Source organism: Elephas maximus, chromosome 22 (assembly GCF_024166365.1).
Source record: "Elephas maximus indicus isolate mEleMax1 chromosome 22, mEleMax1 primary haplotype, whole genome shotgun sequence".
Classification (NCBI taxonomy): domain Eukaryota; kingdom Metazoa; phylum Chordata; class Mammalia; order Proboscidea; family Elephantidae; genus Elephas; species Elephas maximus.
In genome coordinates this window covers 15,736,525-15,757,775 of record NC_064840.1, presented here as the reverse complement: position 1 = coordinate 15,757,775, position 21,251 = coordinate 15,736,525, and the positions used below count along the sequence as shown (strand labels likewise).

General features: G+C 38.3%; 1 protein-coding gene across 5 annotated transcripts in view; it reads left to right on the top strand.

Annotated features, from left to right (window-relative positions):
- The window catches only part of TAOK3 (TAO kinase 3), a 178,686-nt gene that overhangs the window by 125,180 nt on the left and 32,255 nt on the right, over positions 1–21,251 (top strand). For all 5 annotated transcript variants that reach the window (XM_049865543.1, XM_049865548.1, XM_049865545.1 and 2 more), the window contains 3 exons: positions 4,563–4,730; positions 7,216–7,422; positions 18,667–18,801. In XM_049865543.1, coding sequence (XP_049721500.1) covers positions 4,563–4,730; positions 7,216–7,422; positions 18,667–18,801 — 510 coding nt within the window. The remainder of the gene's footprint in view (positions 1–4,562; positions 4,731–7,215; positions 7,423–18,666; positions 18,802–21,251) is intronic.

The following is a 21,251-nucleotide window of genomic DNA, read 5'->3' as shown; positions in this document are numbered from 1 at the left end:
AGAATATTGTTCCATGTTACTACAGGCAGAGTTATCTCATTGTTTTTAATGGCTGCATAGTATTCTCAGATGGACCATAATTTGTTTAACTAACCAATTTAGAATTTTCCAATCTTTTGCTGTTCAAACTGTGATGAAATGAATATCCTTGTACATATATCATTTTGTACCTATATCAGGATATCTGAAGGATAAATTTGTAGAAGTGGAGTTGCTTATCGAAGGGTATAAAAAACCAAACTCACTGCCATCGAGTCAATTCTGATTCATAGTGATCCAATAGGGCAGAGTAGAACTGCCCCATAGGGTTCTCAAGACTGTAATCTTTACAGAAGCAACTGCCATATCTTGCTCTCTCAGAGGAGGTTGTGGGTTTGAATCACTGACCTTACACTTAACAGTCGAGCACTTAACTACTGCCCTACCAGGGCTCCTCTTCAAAGGGTATATAGACTTAAACTTTAAGTAGATATTGCCAAATTGTCCTCTAAAGAGGACAATTATAGTCCTACAAACAAAGTATGAGTATTGAAACTTTTTGAACTTAGCTAGTCAAATCAGTGAAAAACTTATATCACAGTTTTAATTTGTATTTTTCACTTTGAGTTTGGTCGAGCATCTTTTATATGTTGAAAATCCATTTCTGTTTTCTTTTCTGTGAACTCTATGATCTTCGTCCATTTAGCTATTGGATTGTTGTTTTTTTCTTATTGATTTGTATTAAAGCTTGCAAATATTTATCTTTTGACATTCTTTATGCTGGGCTTTTTGTGTGGGAAGGAGGGTAGGGTGGTCATACAGATTTTTGTAATAAGGAACAAAGTAGAAATCCCAGTTCTTTTTTTTTCTCATGGTTAGCTATCTAGTTGTTTCCAGACATATGTATTTTTAATAATCCATCTTTTCTTCACTGATTAAAATGTCACTTTCCATTGAATCTATTTAAATAATCTTAACTGAGCTAAGGTATAATTACGGAAATAGTTAAAGAACAGGATGTAAATGTTATAAACATTTACAATGTAAAAATAATAATGTAACTACAAAAATTAGGGGCAAGAAAGAAAAGTGTACTAATTTCCCTGTCAGATAAGATGGTCAGTAATATTATTTCAAGTTGAAATATATAGTTTTAAAAAAACAAAAATAACTATAATCTCTTAAAGGTTTTTCTTTTTTTCTTTCTTAATTTTAAAGGATCATTTAAGAACTGATAACTCTTTTGTTAAAGAAGCTGAAGTTAAGCAATTATTTTACTTAAGTCTCTTCTGTTAAATTCAAGCATACCTTAATTTTACTGGTTATGCTTAAAATTAGCATATGTAAGATTAGCATTTTAAATTATTTCTAGAAACCCATCATTGAGAGAGAGAGAAAGTTTAGAATGATATTCCATAAATTAATCTTTATTTCTGGATGGTGAAATTTGGGGTGATTTTATTTCACTTTCTTCTATGCATTTTTCTTTATTATTTCCGTGTTTAAAAGTAAATGTATTATAATTACAAGAACAACAAAGCCATTCCATTAAGAAGGTCTGAGAACTTTTCACTGTAGGGGTGGAATAGACACTAGATTGTAACAGGTTAGGGAATGAGTGGAAGAAAGGAATAGAGGCAATGAGTGCAGGCTACCCCTGCGCTATAGAGAACAGTGAGAAACTGAGATTACAGGCAGAGAACAGTATGAGTAAAAGCATAGGATGTGACTAGAATTAGCTAAAATGGTACTATGCACTGGATAGGAAGGAGAAAGAGGAGGAGGAGTGACTAGATTTGTGCCTATAACTCTAAGCAGGAACCTGGTTGTAAAAGGTCAGGCTTTATCATGGAGGCAGTATGATGTTTCTAAGATTTTTTTTTAAGTTTTTTAAAAAAAAAAAAAGGCTGACACATAAACCAGAGACTCCATCAGCCTGAGACTGGAAGAACTAGATGGTGCCCGGCTACCACCAATGACTGCCCTGACAGGGAACACAACAGAGAGTCCCTGATGGAGCAAGGGGAAAGTGGGATGCAGACCTCAACTTCTAGTAAAAAAAAAAAAAAAACAGACTTAATGGTCTGACTGAGACTGGAGGAACCCCAGAGGTCATGGCCTTGGACTCTCTGTTAGCCCAAAACTAAAACCAATCCTGAAGCCAGCTCTTCAGACAAAGATTAGACTAGAGTATAAGACATAAAATGATACTGGTGAGGAGGGTGCTTCTCAGTTCAAGTAGACACGTGAGACTATGTGGGCAGCTCCTGTCTGGAGGCGAGATAAGAAGGCAGAAGGGGACAGGACCGGGTTGAATGGACATGGGAAATACAGGATGGAGAGAAGAAGTGTGCTGTCACATTGTAGGGAGAGCAGCTAGGGTCACATAACAATGTGTGTGTAAGTTTTTGTATGAGAAACTGACTTGAATTGTAAACTTTCACTTAAAGCACAATTTTTAGAAAAGGCTGAAACATGTAAGGTTGTAATTATCTCATGCAATAACAAGTCCAGGACATTGGGAAAGGAGATGTAAGCAGCCCAGAGCTATAAACAGCTCAACAAGGCCGTCATCGGCCCAAGCTCCTTCTATTCTTTCTACTTCACCCACCTTAACAAGAAGCTTTTGTCTTCTTGGTCACAAAGTGGCTGCTGCACCTCTAGGATTCAAATTCGTATTCCATGCAGGAAGAAGGGAGAAGGGCGAGGGTGAAAATGCCTCCTCCCCATGTTCCTTGACTGTTTATTCTAGAAAATAAAGCCTTCCTCAGGGACTTCTGTCTATGTCTCGTTGGCCAGCATTCTGTCACGTTGTTATCTGTAACTGGAAAGAAGGCTCGAAGTCAGCTATTTTACTTTCTAGTGCTTACAGTAGAGGAAGACAAGGAAAAGGGGCTGGAATGGGGATAAGAAGGCTACCATGTCTCAATTTGGTGTTTTAGAAAGAAAACAAAACCAAAAATAAAGAAGCCTGGGTTGCTGCCTTAGCCCTTCCACTAATTAACTTTGTAGATCACTTAACTTCTTTGGACATAAGTTTCTTCACCTTGAAAATGAAAGAATTTCTAAGGGCCATTCCCGCTCTACAAGCCTGTGATCCTAAGTCACAGCTTGAAGTTTACTAAAAAGTGATTTGCTCTTGTATAATTGCAAGCACTGGAGTAGCAAAATAATTTACTTTCTCCCTTTCTTTCTCATCCTTGAAATGTGCAGACTACACTGACTTCTGGGTATGGTGTTTCGTTTTCAGAAAAGACTCATTTCAGAGGAAGATATTTTATAAAAACAGGAGCAAGAGCCACAGCTCACCTGATAGCAAAGTGAGGGTGAGCTACCACAAGACATGTAGATTGCTCTTCCCATGAGGGCTCTGCTCCTCATTTATATCTATTTGAATTATGAAGAAATGAAATCCATTCTGTCATCTAAGACCTACCACATTATATCTCATTTCCCAGCATCTTCACATCCTAATTTCACATAACCAAATTTTCCACATAACTGACCCTTTTCCTTTAAAAACCAAAACTTCTCCCTCCCACTTTTTACTATTTTTTGTGGAATCTTGCCAAAATATATGATGTGCTTCCCTCCCTTCTTAAAGTGAACATAATCGACATAATTTAGCATCCTTATGGCTATGAGACAGTAGTGTACTCTTGGGGTCTAAAAGGGCTATGTAACGGGCATTTGCCCTTTTGCAGAAGAGCCCACAAACCTTTGTTCATTTTTGTTTGTTTGGTAGTAGATATGTTAGTCACGCAGTTTCTCTCTCTCTACTGTCAGCTGTTACAGAACTTTCAAAGGACACTTCTTTTTGCATTGGGTAACCCTGATGCTCTAATAGTTCTCAATCCTGTATTCCCCACTCCTGTTCCCCCTTTCTAACCTGCTATGAGGTGAGAATCCAGAAAACCAGAGTATACATTAAAGATAATTGATAATATTAAGTGTGAAGGCCGTTTATACCAACAAAAGTTTACGAAGTTTGGGGTTGTTATTTCTACTCCTCAGAGGCCCTTTTCCCTAATTTCTGATCATACATCTCTGTAAGGGGAGATGAAGTTACCAGAAATCTGGCCTCTGGATAAATTGAACAGCTGCCATATTTTCAGGCATGTACTGTATGATCACAGAAATAGAAAACAAAATATATACACAAGTGTTTTTAAAAGGGTAGTGTGTATATGTATTTTTTTTATTTAGTGTGTATATGTATGAGGGGGAGCAATAGGGCAGGTTATAACAAGAATAGCCTACACTCTGCATTGCTATAAACATATCTGCTACTATTTAAAGTTCCGATCATCGTTATTGCTTTATATGATAAAGTAAACCTCCAGCATTCTGAAGTAAACTCTCAAACAGGTCCACAAAATGGGGCTGAGGAAGAAGAGAAAAGCATATTTTGTGAGATTGATGCAGTATGGGAAGCTACATCAAAATTGTATTTTGTAATTTCTATAAAATCCATAGAACTGTTCTATGCTTCTTTATTTACTTTTATATTTACATTTTTGTACCTAAAAAATGTAGGTGCAAAGTTCGTTATCAGTGTCTGTTTTCTCTTCTCCCTCAATCAGCATGACTTTGTTCAACGAGATCGGCCACCACGTGTCCTAATTGACCTCATACAGAGGACAAAAGATGCTGTCCGTGAGCTAGATAACCTGCAGTACCGAAAAATGAAAAAAATCCTTTTCCAAGAGACACGAAATGGACCCTTGAATGAATCGCAAGAAGATGAAGAAGTAGGTTCAATTTATTTCAGCAGGTACTTACAGAGTGCCTACTATATGAAAGAGTTTGGGACTAGGCATTATGGAAAATACTTTCGAGGACAAAAATGTAATTGATGCTGTCTGCCTTAAAAGACATGCAGGGTCACAGAAGAGACATTCATAAAATAACCCTTCCATAAGGGCAAAATATGAAAAGTGCTGTAGAGGTATATCACAGTGCACAAGTCCATAGCAGGGAGAAAATAAATCTGCTGATGGGATTAGCAAAGGTTCCCTGGGGAACAGGATGTGTTTGGTCTTTGACTGATGGGCAGGGGACATTTTAGACTCAGGAAAGTACTGTGCTTTAGGAAGATTATCCTGACAACAGAGTGTTAGAGGAATTCGAATGGGTGACATCTGGGTAATAGTCCATGCAAGAGATAATAAGAGCAGTATCAGTGGGAATGGGAAGAAAGGAACACTTTTGAGAAATCTTGTAGATTTGACAATACATGACCTCATTGAAAGTGACAATGACAGATGAGGAGGAGTTTAAGGTTACTCTTGAGCATTTGAGCTTGGTGACTGGAAGTATGTCAATACCAAGGACAGAGAAAAAGAACAAGGGAGGAAGAGTAGATCTAGGATGATTGTAGTCGATGCCTATTGGGCGTAAGGTCCTGATGTCATACGGTACTGACATTGTACACAGGTGGAAATTTTTCAAAGGGAGACAACTTCCAGGTTTCTCAAATGACTGAAGAAGAATTGATTGAGGGCAAAGGAGGTGATGATGGGATACCAAATGGCAATGTCTAGCAGTTAGTTGGGAGAAACTAATCTAGAATATAGAAGTCTGGACAAAGGGTAGCTAGTTGGGAGTTAAGAGCATTCGAATGATAATGAAACAAGGAGTTGGATATAGAATAAGAGGACCCACATCATATAAGGAAAGGGAGACCCAGGATATAAAGACATCACAGATAGCGAGGGAATACACAAACTTCAAGGAGAGAGCAGCCAGTACTATCCAACGCCTACAGAGAGGTCAAGTCAGACAAGGACAAAAAAATGTTAACTGGGTTTTACAATTAGGGCATCCTTGATCACCTTAGTAAAAGCAGTGTTACAGTGGTAGGATGAAGAGTAGATTACTATGGGTTGTGGAAATAAATGAGAGGTGTGAAAGCAGAGACAGCAGAAGTTGTTTTAAGATTCAGAATTTAGCTAAGAAGGAAAAGGGAGAGGGGGCTCTGTGTAGAGCAGTAGGTAAACATGGGGCAGGCTTCTTCGTATTTACATGCAAAGGGGAAGAAGCCAGGACACAGGCATTGATAAAAGAGGAAAGGTGCATAGTTAAAGAAATCAGATGTCAGGAAGTGGACAAAATGTGGAAAGAGAGCACAAGTGCAGGAGTTAGCCCTGAACAAAAGAAAGAGCTCCTCTCCCGGTAAAACTAGACAAGGAGGAGGAAAGGAATGAAGAATGAATTTATTTTAGTTTTTTAATAGAAAAGAAAACGTAACATAAAATGTTTATCAATAATTATCAAAATGAAATTCAGAAAACCAAACTATAAAATTCTTGATGGCGAAAGAAATCTACTTTTAAAATAATTTGTTATCTACAGTTTTGAATTATCCAGGTTACCAATGCCAGGGATTCTTTTCAATGCCATAGCTAAGTAACAATTCACTATTAAAGTTTTGTGTGTGTGTGTCTGTTTACACACACATATATACAATGTGGTCCTTTGAAAATAGAATTTATTTGGAGCTGAGTTGCTTTAATCGTATTATCTAACCTTATATCAAAAGATATCCCACTGTGATGGATAAATTATATGTTCTGATGATATTTTACCACTTCTCAAATGGTAGTCTTTGCACTAGTAGTGATAAATACCAGTATTATTTAACAGATACATTTAATAAGATTACAGAGATAAGCATGATAGAATTGCTTGAGGGAGGCAGAATTTAATTACTTGTCCAGGACAGCAGAATTAATATCCCTGCCTAGATATGAAGTTACTCGATATATAGTGGCTTGCAGAGGAGCATACTGCTTGTCAAATCCCTGAAAACTTTTCACTCGACTTTGGTTCCAAGTAACCACTGCCGTTTTGCAAAAATGCTAGAGTGGCCGGCAGCCTGTCTCTAGCACCTTAAAGTTCCTGAAGGTCTCTTACAAACCTGGCCTGATTCTGCCTACTGAATAGCAAGACAATAATATGATAGTTGTGTATGAAAGGGGAAAGCCCTGGGATAGCAGCATTTGGAGCCTAATGACCCATGTCCAGAATGGCCCCTGGGGAAGGCAGAGAAGTGAATTTGGGATGTCTGAAAATAGTGGGGGAGTAGTGGAGCCACTACATAAAAAGTTTCTCTTTGCAGATTTGGCAGAAAAGCAACTTGGCACTGCAGAATTGAGTGTGCTTAATAGCTTAGTCAATGGATTGGCGCTTTATCTCCAGGCATTTTCTTTTAACCCCAGTGCCCCATTTTTATAGGACAGCGAACATGGAGCCAGCCTGGGCAGGGAAATGGACAGCCTGGGCAGCAACCATTCCATCCCAAGCATGTCTGTGAGCACAGGCAGCCAGAGCAGCAGTGTGAACAGCATGCAGGAGGTCATGGACGAGAGCAGCCTTGAGCTTGTCATGATGCTGGAGGACGAAAGCACGATAAATTCCAGTTCCTCTGTTGTGCACAAGAAGGTAGGTTTCGTGGTACCCTTCAGAGTACTCAGCGTCGTCAGTCATGGTGAAACCAGCTCAGGTCATTTAGCATCCCGGCCTTTTTGTTCCCTTCTTCAAGCTGAAACGTGAAATTAAACCTGGCCCTCAGTAGTTCTCTTACAGTAAAAATGCAGGACTCTGCAGGCTATCTCTGTGCCTGTTTCTTCTTCTTCGTCTTTCATTACTCTAATATCTACTGCCGTCGATAAATAAATCCATAGATCTTCAAGTCAAAGAGATCAATAAATCCTTCCCTAAACCAATAACCTTAACACTACGGACCTTAACTCCTTCCTGAGTAAAACCTTTAGTTATGTCCTTTTAAAAGTATGAAGTTTTCTAAGTATGTTTCTTAGTCTATATTCCCAACACACAGGTGGTTTATAATTCTTCTAAGGCTAGCTCTCTTTCAGGATAATGGTCTTTTTTTTTTTTTTTTTGGCTTTACTGTTCTGTTTAAAGATCCTGCTCTCATACAAGCCTGTCATGGTTCATAAGTTGAAATACTATATGAAAAAAATATATAAAACCATCATATGTTCCTGAAAAAAAAAAAAAAATCTTAAAGCTTCTTTCAAAGCAATTTTTGTGTGACCAGTATTTCGCAGAATTATCAGTAATTCTTTGGAGGAATTGTCCAAAAACATTTTGAATGACCTTAGGTAAACAGTTTATAATACAGAATTATAGAAAAGGATCCCTTATAATTCTTTCCTTATTAGGCATATATGAGGAATGTGTGAACTTATTTTAATAAATGGCAGTGATCACATATTAATTCATATGAGTGTATTAACTCATACAAACAAAATATTGCTGTACCTTTCCAAAGCATGAATTTCATTTTAATTCCAGTGAGAAAGCATGTTTAAAAATTTGTTTTCACTTGAACTTCTATTGATTGTGCTTCTTCTTGGAAGGAACGGGAACTTGAATAGGTAAGGAGGGAAGGCAGGAGAAAATATTTTGGTGTCCAGTCCTGAATCCTGAATACTGATACAGTTTTATTTGCTGGAACCAATCAACTCATTAACTTGTTTAACAAGTATTGGTAGGGGCCCTGTACTGTATGCTAGAAACTGTGATAGGCCCTGGGGATACAGAGGAAATAAAACAGACCTGGTGCCTTCATCCAGTTTATTATCTGTGAGGGAAATTAAGCAAATAATCACACAAATAACTATACAATGTAATTATGAAACTTGCTCTGGCTAAAGGGAATACTTAATCTTAGAGGAAGTAATGGAAAGCCCACCTGATGAAGTGATGTTTAAGCTAAAATTCCAAGGATAAGTAAAAGTTAACTAGCTTGGGGTGAAAGACAGGGTCATGCAAAGGCCCTGAGACAAATGAAACACAGGCAGGTGATCATGTATTTAAAGGGTAGAAAAGATAGACAATAGATTAGCGGTAACTTTGGTGGCAGGTAAGACAGTGCACAGTACTAGGGAAGCCAGCACAGCCTGTACAAGGCAGGGCCATCTTAGCTCCATAGATACATCCAAATTCTCTGAGGGATGGAACTGCTGGGCTGAGGGCTGTGGGGACCGTGGTCTCAGGGAACATCTAGCTCAACTGGCATAACAGTTTATAAAGAAAATGTTCTACATTCTACTTTGGTGAGTAGCATCTGGGGTCTTAAAAGCCTGTGAGTGGCCATCTAGGATGCTCCATTGTTCTCACCCCTTTGAGAGCAAGGAAGAATGAAGAAAACTAAAGATACAAGGGAAAGATTAGTTCAAAGGACTAATGGACCACATCTACCATGGCCTCCACCAGACTGAGTCCAGCAAAACTAGATGGTGCCCGGCTACCACCACTGACTGCTCTGACAGGGATCACATAGAGGGTCCCGGACAGAGCTGGAGAAAAATATAGAACAAAATTCTAACCCAAAAGAAAGACCACACTTGCTGGCCTGACAGAGGCTGGAGAAACCCTGACAGTATGGCCCCCGGACACCCTTTCAGCTCAGTAATGGAGTCACTCCTGAGGTTCACCCTTCAGCCAAAGACTGAACAGGCCCATGGAACAAAACAAGACTAAAGGGGCGTATCAGCCCTGGGGCGGGGACTGGAAGTAGGAGGGAACAGGAAAGCTCGTAATAGGGAACCCAGGGTTGAGAAGGGAGAGTGTTGGTTGACATGTCATGGGATTGTTAACCAGTGTCATACAACAGTGTGTGTACTGTTTGATGAGAAACTAGTTTGTTCTGTAAACTTCATCTAAAGTTCAATAAGAAGTTATTTTTAAAAAAAGGGTAGAAAAGAAGGCCTGCTGGGCTCTCACTTTGGAGGGAGCTATCATGGGTGCTGATAGGTCTGGCCCTTTCCCTCTGGGGTTCCATGGGCACAGAGAGCAAAAGAAGCGGAATTCAGTTGGATCTTTTACTCCAGGGCCTCTCAAATGGGTACCCACCACTAAAAGAAAGATACTACTGGTGTAATCAGTAGGAAAGAAGACCCTGGACTCGAACTCATCGGGGGTTGGAATTTTAATTTTGGCCAGCTGGTGTAGAGCTGTCTTGTGATAATACGGGTCTCTCAATAGTTTTTCTCCCTGATGTAACCACTTCAGAAGAATAGATGTTAGTGTATATTCTGAAATAAAAAGTAGTTGCATTTGATCAGCCAAAAATGCTTTTCAGGAAGAATTTAAGTTTGTATTTTATTGTGAAATATGTGTTGTTGTTAATTGCCCTCAAGACAATTCCAATTCATGGAGCCCCCTGTGTGCAGAGTAGAGCTGTTCCATAGGGTTTTCAAGGCTGTGACCTTTTGGAAGCAGATCGCCAGACGTTACTTCTGAGGCAGCTCTGAGGGTGTTTGAACTGCCCATCTTTTGGTCAGTAGTCCAGCACTCAGTCATTTGCACCACCCAGGTACTCCTTGTGAAATATATAGAGGAGATGTAATGGAAGGGAATTGAAAAACATTTGCAAATAAAACCTTGAATGAGTTAACTTCCAAATACAAATAGCCTAGAAAACAGGGTATATTACATACAGAAACTGAATGTTAACTCTGGTATCTTTATGAAACCCATTTACTCCCTATACCTGAGCTTAAAAAATACATTGTCTTTGAAAATCATAGAAATTAAAAAAAAAAATTTTTTCAGAAGGCTTTTATTTGTTCGTTTACTGAAATTCCTAAAACTTTCACTTGGGAACATGCATGAAATACAATCTTCCACTTCAAATAAAGATTTTGTTTACTGAACTACAGAAACCCTGGTGGGGTAGTGGTTAAGAGCTACGGCTGCTAACCGAAAAGTCGACAGTTCAGATCCACCAGGTGCCCCTTGGAAACCCTACAGGGCAGTTCTACTCTGCTCTGTAGGGTCGCTATGAGTCAGAATCAACTCGACAGCAATGGATTTAAACTGAACTACAGGAACAAGTAAGCTAAATTATAGTTCTATCTGCCATCGCTTAGTTTTTTGTTTTACTTTAGACAAGTCACAGACATCTTTGGGCCTCAGTTTCTCCCTCTACAAAATTAGAATTTGTTCTGTATGATTTCAGAGGACGCTTCCAGCTCTAAAATTCTATGCTTCTATTCTAATGCGGTGACTTACTAGCTGCTCTGTAAACGGGTGCCTCAGGAGCAAGCTTCCCCCACCCCTCACCCAGGACCAGCTCTGCTTTTATCTTTTATATTATATATTTGGATTCCACTTAAGATTTCCCTTGAAAAAGAGAATTTTCTACTAGAATGTTTGAAAGCCACCCTCCCCCACCAGTCAATCCCTTTACCCAGCTGAGACGGTAGCTACCATATATTACACTTAGATACAGGTAACATTTGTGCTGCAGATTGGGTTCTATGGGAAGCAGAGTTGAAACAGTTTAGGGCAGCAAAATGTTTATTTACAAGTTGTCCCCAATTTACCACGTATTTAAGCATTTGTGACCATCTTTTTTTTTTTTTGGTACATCTTTTCATTAGTAATATGTATTATATACAGTGTTGTAGCTTGTAATTTGCTGTTATCATTCTTAGATGTAATGTTTCCAACACCCAAAGACAAAGATTGGATTTATAAAGATAGTGATAATAAAAGGCAATAATAGTGAAAACTAAGAAAAAAAGAAAGATATTCGACTTACATCAGAACTGATTTATGATGGAGTAACTGTGGGAACATAACCCTGTCGTAAATTGAGGACAGCCTGTATTAGGAAGTTCCCTTGGGATCAGCACCTATGGAAGTGGGAGTGGGAAGCAGCATTGAGCAGAGGGCAAAGCTGAACTGGGGTGAAGGCTCAAGGGCAGACTCAACCAACTCTACGGGAGCTGTGGAGCTCAAATCGCCCTTCAGAGTTGTCCTGCATTGGGCTGGGCCTTAGTACCCCCACCTAGGTCAGTCACTGAACCTGGGCAACTCTGGAAAGGTATGAACTTGGGCAAGACTGCTCTGTGCAGCTGAGGCGATCCCTAAAGGGGCCAACGCAGAAGACAACTGCTAGCAGCGTTCCCAGCAGCTGGGGCAGCAAGTCCTTTTGTCTGTAAACGAGGATCTGAACGGCACATTTCTGAGTCTACCCACCAGTCTATAGTTGGCAACTACAAAGATTGAAGAGCCCTTGTGGTGCAATGGTTAAGCACTCAGCTGCTAACCAAAAGGTTGTCAGTTCAAACCCAGCCATCAGCTCGAGGGGAGAAAGACCTGGCAATCTGCTTCCATAAAGATTACAACCAAGAAAACCCTATGGGGCAGTCTACTCTATGAGCTGAAATCAACTCAACCATACCCAACAACAACAACTACAAAGGTTGTTTTAGCGATCAATAATGTTTCAGGAAACATTTACCAGTTTTGTATAGGTTCATGTCCAGAATCTTAGAAAAGTCTATATATCATTAGATTATCAAATGATAAACAATGGCTTACCCGTTATCTCATTATTCTATTTTATTTTATTTTTAATATTTGTCACTATGTAAAATTATATTATGGATCAGTTTGTTTATCTTTTATTTCATCCCTAGAATGTAAGTTCTGTTTTGTTCAGCACTGTGTCCCTAACACCTAGAGCAGTGCTTCTCTAGGTATTGGGGACACCATACTGAACAGACTAGAACAGGATGGCACTCAGTAAATAACTGTGAACTGAATGAATGAACAAAAAAGGAAACCATAGGGAATAAATTAGGTACCAAATACTAAACTAATTTATAGTATTCTGGTTCATCTAACATAATGGATTAAAAGGGTTAAACAATCTTAAATATTACCTTTACGGTTTGAAAGAGTTAACCGAATTGAGTTTCTCTAATAATAATACCCAAGACAGTAAGAACATGCATGACAAATACCGAAACAGAAAATAAAGGTGGGGGCTTTTGTCCCTCTTGATTGTTAAAATCAAACAGACATATCCTAATTTAGCCAAATCGTGGATCTGAAACAGATTACCATTTTACACAGGAAGTAAGCTCACTTTTTAAAGGCCACAAATGACTTGTGAGAGAGCGACTTGCAGTTAACTGCTTTGCATCCAGAATAGAGATGCTCTGATTTTTGCATGACAGTTCTGCTATCGCGGATCGAGCCCCAAAAATATCAAGTGGGCCGCTGGAAATTTTCCTGTGATGTCAGAATTTCAGGTTTCCTCCTTCTCTCCAGTCCTTGCCTCTCTTCTGGTCTTTCCCAGGCCCTGAAGGGACCCTAATCTAATCTTGCTTTTGAGCAAGCACGAGTTGATATGTCTAAAGGTACATTCTGACGAAGTAAACTTTAGCCATTTGTTTCTTTTCCCTTTGCTCCTGTTACCACGCTGCTTTCTCCAACAACCAGAGCGTCACCTTTTCTCTAGACTGGTAGCTCTGTTCACCTGCCACCTAGCATGGCGTCTGTCACATAGTAAACACTGTAAGGGTATGATGAACTAACACAAAGGTGGACTTGTATAGGACATGATAGACACATCAATTCCTGATTATTCTCAAGTGACTCCGGGGCAAGCTTTTTTTTTTTTAAATAATTTATTTTTGTTGTTGTTGTTGAGGATATACAAACAGAACATACACCAATTCAACAATTTCTGCGTGTACAATTCAATGACACGTATTACATTCTTCAAGCTGTGCAACCATTCTCACCTTCCTTTTCCAAATTGTTCTCCCCATTAACATAAACCCACTGCCCCCTAAATTTTCCGTCTAATCTTTTGAGTTGCTGTTGTCCTTTTGATCCCATATGGATAGTTCCTAAAAGTACACAATGCCCAAGGTAGACATTCTTTACTAGTTAAGCTGTTGTCTGGTTTTAAGAAGACTTCAGGGATATTTTTGGTTTAAAGATTATTGCAGGACGAGAGTTTCGGAGGTTCATTCAGCCTCCATGGCTCCATAAAGTCTGGATTCATTGAGACTTTGAAATTCTGTTCTACATTTTCTCTCCAGGGTAAACTTTTAATCCAGATTAGTGTCTTCGATGTTATCTGGCCTGCTTCTGTGCTTCCACCCTATTCCTATAGAATTATTGTATTTATAGCAGTAGCAACAGATTTTAATGTTGGCTTAAGCAACAAAATGTTTTTTATGTTGTTAATCAAAGGGTTTATTTTTTAATTTGTCAAAGTCTAAAATGAATTATCTTTGCCTACTGCTACCTTCTGTTGCTATAGCTCATAGGCTTCAATATATTAAAAGTATTGTTCATTAGTCAATTTATTATTTTAGGTAGGCCTTAATGGATGGACTCCAGGTATCATGGTGCCCTAAAAATATATTTACAAAAATTTATTCTACCACAACTCCTAAAGCTTTACTTGGCCCTTCCTATTAGTCCATGCTAGTTCTATTTTTTTTTCCCCCCCTTCTTTAAAAAAAAAAAAAAAAAGCTTTCACCATTTTCGTGGAGAAAGAAATAAATGTCTTTTAAGGTGATTTAAAAAAAAAAAAAAAAGCCTTAATGTTCTAGTTTAATTTTCACCCTCTTCAGTAGCCTTTTCTATTTTTTTTTGCTTAAGAGGCAGGCAAGTTCTCTGACTCTTCAACTCACATTTGGCAAAGTTAAAGTAAAGTAACAGGTTAAGGTAATGTTTCTTAAACAGAGGGGTCTCTCTCCCCAGCATGCTGCTAGTCACTTTTTCTCCCTAACTGTCCTTTCATGTTAAGATATTCCTTTCCATCCTCAACTCTCCTTGCCTTAGCCCCAGCTCTTGAGAGCTACACCTGTTTAGGCAATAATTTCATAATTGTGAAATGAACAAAACAAAGGAGAGCTGGTGGGTTTGCTGATGCCTTTTCCACAGCGCAAAAATGTGGGAGTTTATAAAAACGTGTGGGAGTTTATAAAAACGCTTGTCGTTACCAGATGAAAGCCATTTTTGAATCCCCCACCCGAAGGTGTGCCTGTGCGTGTGTCACCAATTCACAATATTCTTAGTATAAGAGTAGCAGGTTTTTATGAAATACAAATTTGAATTATGTTAAATAATCTAAGAGAAAATGTCATTTTCTCACAATCTCCTCAGAGAAGAGATTCTTGAGTTTATTTATTGAGCAAACATTTGCTGAATGCCTACTAAGTATTAAGCACTATGCTAGGTGCTAGGGAGACTGAGATTTTTCAACCCACGATTACTTTGCCATCAAAGAGCCTACATTCTCGTAGAGATGATGAGTACTGTGATAAAGGTAAACCCAAAACACAATGGAGCCCAGGAGAGTGTCTTCCAGGGTTAGTCCAGAGTTAATCTAGAAATTCTAGACAAGTGACTGCACCTGAACCTTCATTTCAGAAGCATAAAAAGTCAGCCACTTAGGAAAAAAAAACTTCCAAATAAAAGTAAAGTCCCTTCTCCAGGGCATCATATAGTAAAGTTGTTTGTGCCTAAACTTGTGTATAAACTTCAATTCTTGTTACTAAAGATTTTGAACATTCAGGTAGTTTTTTTTTTTTTTTTTTTCTTTTAAATCTGAAGAAGTCTTTTTTTTTTTGGACGATGAAAGAACATTTAAAGTTACCAAATTAACACAGGTTTACTTAAAACTGGTCCCCAGTCATTTTGGTATTTCAAGGAGCTATTTTGTTTGTTGCTGGATGATAATGTTTTAAAGATAAATTATAACCAGGCTGTATCTTTTATCTTGGTAAGGTAGAATATGATATTGGTTCTTAAACTTCTTAAATCATTCTTTCAAGAAGATCTGGGCCCTCCTATCATCAGCTGTAAATAATCTCCATCCACTGCCTAATCTGCATAAAATAGCAAGTCATCGCTTTCTGTTACTAATCTAAGATCATGTGCGGTGCAGAAACTCTGGGGGCCAGGTCATTTTCAAAGGACTGCTACTTAAAGAGGTAATATAACCAACAGACTATATACCCAGTTAATCTGATGCTTTAGTATGTTTATACTTCTTAAATCACATCACCTCATTTTTAAGTTGTTGCATTGTTTCAGTTGTCTTCAGAGTTTTAAGCCTGTCCTATGCAAAGGAAATGAATATTTTAGAATTCATGTCCTAATGCATTTGAATGGATAGCCACTGTTAGACTGGATTTTTGCCCCATTTTGTGATCTCTTGTGTAATATTTGAAGACTCTTAGTGATCTCTGTTATGAAGCTGCTCTGGAAAACTAAGAATTCTTCTATAAAAGGAAGAAAACTATTTTAGGGGGAAGCAAAGAGTTACACTATTTGTATTACTTATTATATTTAAAGTATATTAAAAATTTGGACCTATTCTACAGACTAACTTCTGAATTAGCATTACTTCACAAATAGACCTCAGTTCATTACTTAATTGAAAGCCATGGAGCAACTAAAATAACGTGATTTAGGGTTTTAACTTTTCCAGTATATTCCTGTATTCTTGAGTTTAATAAATTTAGAAAATATACCAGGGTTAAGCCCCAAAGAGCTAATTTTTTTTTTTGCTAATTTTTATCAAAGATAAAAAAAATGATAATACTGAAATTATACATATTTCCACATGGTTAAGTTTTACTTTGTTCTCTTATATGGGCAATTTGGATTCTAGTGTCACTGGTTATCTTGGTAAATGAAATTGTTATATTTTGAAACTTAGCTGCTGCCACATCATTTGAGGTCTCCCTCAATCAATGCACTTAATAAATTGATCAATTAATAACTAAACTACGACTTGTTAAGGCCTCCTGTAAAACCACAGGCCTCTACCTAATCTATCTTTTCTGATTGCTGGCATTTAAAATTAAGCTTCTTACTTTTCTGGGACTGTGATATTAAGTAAGTTCAACCTTGGAGAGAAATGTAATTTATTAATAGGTATTCAGCAATGTAAATGGTGGCAGTTCCCAGTGTCTTGCTCTCTAGGACCTTAAACCGAGTACAAAAATCCCAAGTCCGCACCTAATCCCTCTTTGCCCTCTGAAGTAATAGGTCAGAATTCCCAGAAAATGGTGTAGAAAATTTCACTGACCCTTCAAGCATTTTTTTCTAAGTTTCAAAAATACAGATCAGGGGATGCATTTTTAACTGACAGCACTGTATAAAAGAACTTTCTGCAATAATGAAAATGTTCTATACTGCGCTGTCCAATATGGTAGCCACTAACTATATACCGAAGCTGTTGAGCACTTGAAACATAGCTAGTGTGACTGAGGAACTGAATTTTTTAAAATTTGATTTCATCTTAATAACTTTAATTTAAATAGCCACATGTGACTGGTGGCTACTTAATTCAGCAGCACCTGGCAAGTGTGTTCAAGGTCCCTTAATTATTTTAAAACTAAATAGAGTAAATATGTTTATTTTTTATTATATATATTTATTTTATCTGTTTTTTAAAAAACAGAGTAAATGCAAAATAGAGTAGATAGAAAAAAAAAAACCTTTAATTGAGATGTAATGGTACATATCTTCCCAACATACAGAAGTATTCTAAACGTATAAATGGAAAATGAAATTAGCCCAGGGAAAAATTTAATCTTGGGTCTTGGCTTCTAACCTAAAAACCTGAATGTAAAATTTAATTTCCCTCAAGGAATAAATGTTCCTGACTTTTCAAAATTTTAGACTCTAATAAAAATTTTATATTTTCTAAATCTCTAATTCTTGTTTTCATATGAGGAGCAATTATAAAAAAATTTCAAATAGACATGAAAAAAAATGCTAAACTGACTTCCCACAAATGGTTTCTCCTAAAACCCTCAGGCATCAAGAATCACCTTCTCTTTCCCCATCCTGAAGTACCATTTTAAAATCTCCCATGATTGTACATGTTTTTGAGCTATTAATTGTTATAATATCTTCTTTTCTGAAGGGTTAGAGCTACTTACTGATGGACTACTCCATCTTTTGTAGAGAGGACTACCCTCCTTTGAAAGCATTTTTCCCCTTTAAAAGTCGTTTCACTTGCATTTAAGGACCACCCATTATTATCCTTTCAGGGAATGTTGTTTTTTTCACTGGGCGTTACAATAAGATTAATCATTTTTGCCTACCAAAAAGCCTAGGCTTAATTAAATCAGTAAAGTACATTAAATTCCATCTTTACTCACTCTGGTGACCATACCTATTCTGAGTTAAGGAAGAATTTGTGAAAGTACCATTTGGTTAAAATTGTATGCCTGTCCCTTTAAATCTAAAAAAAAAGAAAACGCTTTCTGAAGCTGTAGAGAGAAGGTGCTAGAACTGTGTACGATCATGACTGGAAAGCAGGATCCCTCAGTGACTGCTGACTCTTCCCAGCACAAGATAGAGAAGCAGTCCAGCACAAGCCTACACTGGTTCTAGGCAGAAGGATGACCCTTCCGAACAGAGCTCAAATAAAATTAAATTGAGAAAGCAGATCTTTCAAGGGAATGAGGCGGAGGCTCGCTTTTATGTTAAAAGCAACCAGCATCCTCCCTGCCAGACATGGACATGACATTTTTAAAGGAATTCTTTGGTTACAGCGTTTTAAACAAACTGTTCTAAGGAGTCTGTACATTGCATTGTTTTTTCTATTCTTTTTTTCTTTTGCATATATGTAATTCTGGAGGTAAAGAAAAAGCCTACCAGGGATTCAGAAGGCATCCCACTAGCGATCAGCTGACATTCCTAACTGAAGGCTGCAATGTGTTGCTTATTCATTTTGTACCGTGGGAGCTGCGGGGACTAGCAGAGAGCTAAACTATGCATTTCAAACAGCAGTGCTTGTGCAGAAAGAGGGGTGAGAGAGAGGCAGCCGGCGAGGAAAGAGCACAGCTGGACTTTCTCCTTGTTTTTATCCATTTCTGCAGGATCATGTATTCATAAGGGATGAGGCGGGCCACGGCGATCCCAGGCCTGAGCCGCGGCCTACCCAGTCAGTTCAGAGCCAGGCCCTCCACTACCGGAAAAGAGAGCGCTTTGCCACGATCAAATCAGCATCTTTGGTAAGCAAACACCCCTCTACCCATCTTCCCTTCCTTCCCCTCCTCCCCATCTGGCAGCCTCTCGCCCTCCCTGAGCCTCTCTCGGCTTCATGGATGGGAGGAAAGGAGTCAAGAATGTTTTCTCTTTCCTAATAATTTTATTCATTTTAGAAAAAAATCTGTTGGCATAGCAACCAGATCTCAGATGTTTTAGCATTGTCTACGGCATGAAAAAAAAAAAAAACCATTTTGTGTGTGTGTGTGTGTGTTTGTATATGCTGTATGTGCAAAATAAATGGCCTTTGAGATGAAGTTGCTGGTTTATCCGATTTTATAAAAGCTTTTTGTCTTTTCATTGAAATAAATAACGCTAGAAAAATTTTTACTAGATACTAATGTATGTATATGCAGGGCATTATGCTTTTTATTGTATAGATGCATGTGTGTGTAATGTATACACACACATCAAAAGAGAAAACATAATTTAAAAAAATATATGGTTGCTGGCTAACGTATATAATTGTAGAAAATAAGATACTTGCTTCCCAGGGATGGATTGCTGGTTCGTTCTGGTTCATTCATTTATTTATTGCAACAATGGTAGTGGCTGTACTTCCCCATTTAACCCCTGAAGGATTTCCTGGCACTGATAGAGCCAGAAGGGCTTTGTAGGAGAGGATTGGGATGGTTGTGGAAGGACAGAGACTGTAGGATTCTTCAGCATTTTTACTATTGCAAATGTGATTGCTGGATGCCCTTGTAGTAGCAAAAGGGGTGTGTGCTGGAAGAGTTAGTTTTCATGCCTCCTCCCCTTGGCCCCCCACGCGTGCGCGTGCGCGCTCCCACACTCACACACACATACACACTCACATCCTCCCATCCTTGGCACTCTAAACTCTCTTTCATCTTTTGCTTCTGAATCTTGCTTCCTAGCCTAAAAAATGATTGAAATATTAGTTGTTTTGCCCAAATTGATGTTAGAGGTCACATGGGCAAGAAGAGTTAGCGTACCCTGCTCGGCTATTACATTTAGAACCTATGATGACATCATCCAAGGCCGACCCAGAAATGATCGTTTCTCTTGTCCTATTTTTTTAAACCTGATTTCCACTCGCATTTCTCAAGTCTTTTAGTAGCTTTGATTATCTTTGAAATTGGTAATGGATGATAATTTTCAAAAACCCAAAGGCAGGGAAAATGGAAGTTAAAGTACCCACATACTGCTGTAGTATGCTGCTGTCTAAAAGCAAGCAATTTAAGATAGCCTGCTTATAAATAAGCCCATAGGTAAGCTCCTTTATATAGAAGTTTCTTGTAATCTCAATAGGCAATTTTTAATTGTAAAGAAATGGTAGCCTGTATAATGGAGATCTTAAAATGTCCACTATGTATCTGCTAATGATCGTTAAGCACCAAAAGAAGAAAAAAATGCTTTTGAGTCTAAATAAAGCAGCATGAAATTATGAAATCATAATCATCTTCATGCCATGATATTTGACAATAAGAAAAAATACGGTATTTTAGAGAACTATTTATTATTACTTACCACAGACTCTTGTGAGACTTGTACCTTTACCCAAACTGTTCATGTTGAAATGAGAGGAGAAATCATGAACAGGCACTGAGAAGCCCAGCACCATGAGCAGATCTGGCATCTGATGCAGACATTATGCCAAGTGGATTTCCCCCTTTGGGTCAGGCTCTCTTCTTTTCTCACTTGCCACACCCTCATTCCCACATCATATATTCATGACCTCTCTTACCTCCCAATAAGATATTACTACTGCCATGTCAGGATGTTCCCACGCTCACATGTGGGCTCACCCAGGCTACTCTGTGAGCACGTCAGCCATCACTGTCTTCCTCTCTGTTCACAATGAAAGCGGCTTCCCTACTAGGCCACCTCAGGGATGTGGACAAAGTCCTCAGGAACCGCTCTCAATCCTACAGGCTTCACAGTGACTCCAGATAATAGCTGGGATCAGTCCCTGATGGAGTTTTGATTTGCTGAAGGGCCTCTACCCTCACGTTAAGTTAAAAACAGAGCAACTGAGAGACTGTTGCTTTAGCCACAGAATGACTTTTTTACATGGAGCGCTTTCTCCAGATGTAATGCTTTGGGAGTCGTGGTGGGATTGATGGAAGTTTATCAGAGGTCAGTGGTATTCGTATCTAGTGGTCTTTAGGGAGAAAAAAAAAATTAATGGAAGGAAAAAGTGATTGTAGTATTTGTGGAATTCCATGTCCCGGTTTCGGACAATCTGTTGGTATGAGTATTTAAATGTACATTATCAAGTACTCGTTCTACTACCCACTATGTTATTTTAAAGGCTAATTCCAATAGGAATCTGTAGTAAGAACACTGGAATATGATAGACAATCATGTAATTTTAAAAAATATATTATGAATCTTATTATTTTACAGATCCCAGTCCAAATGAAAACAACCAAAATTACTTAAATGATATAAA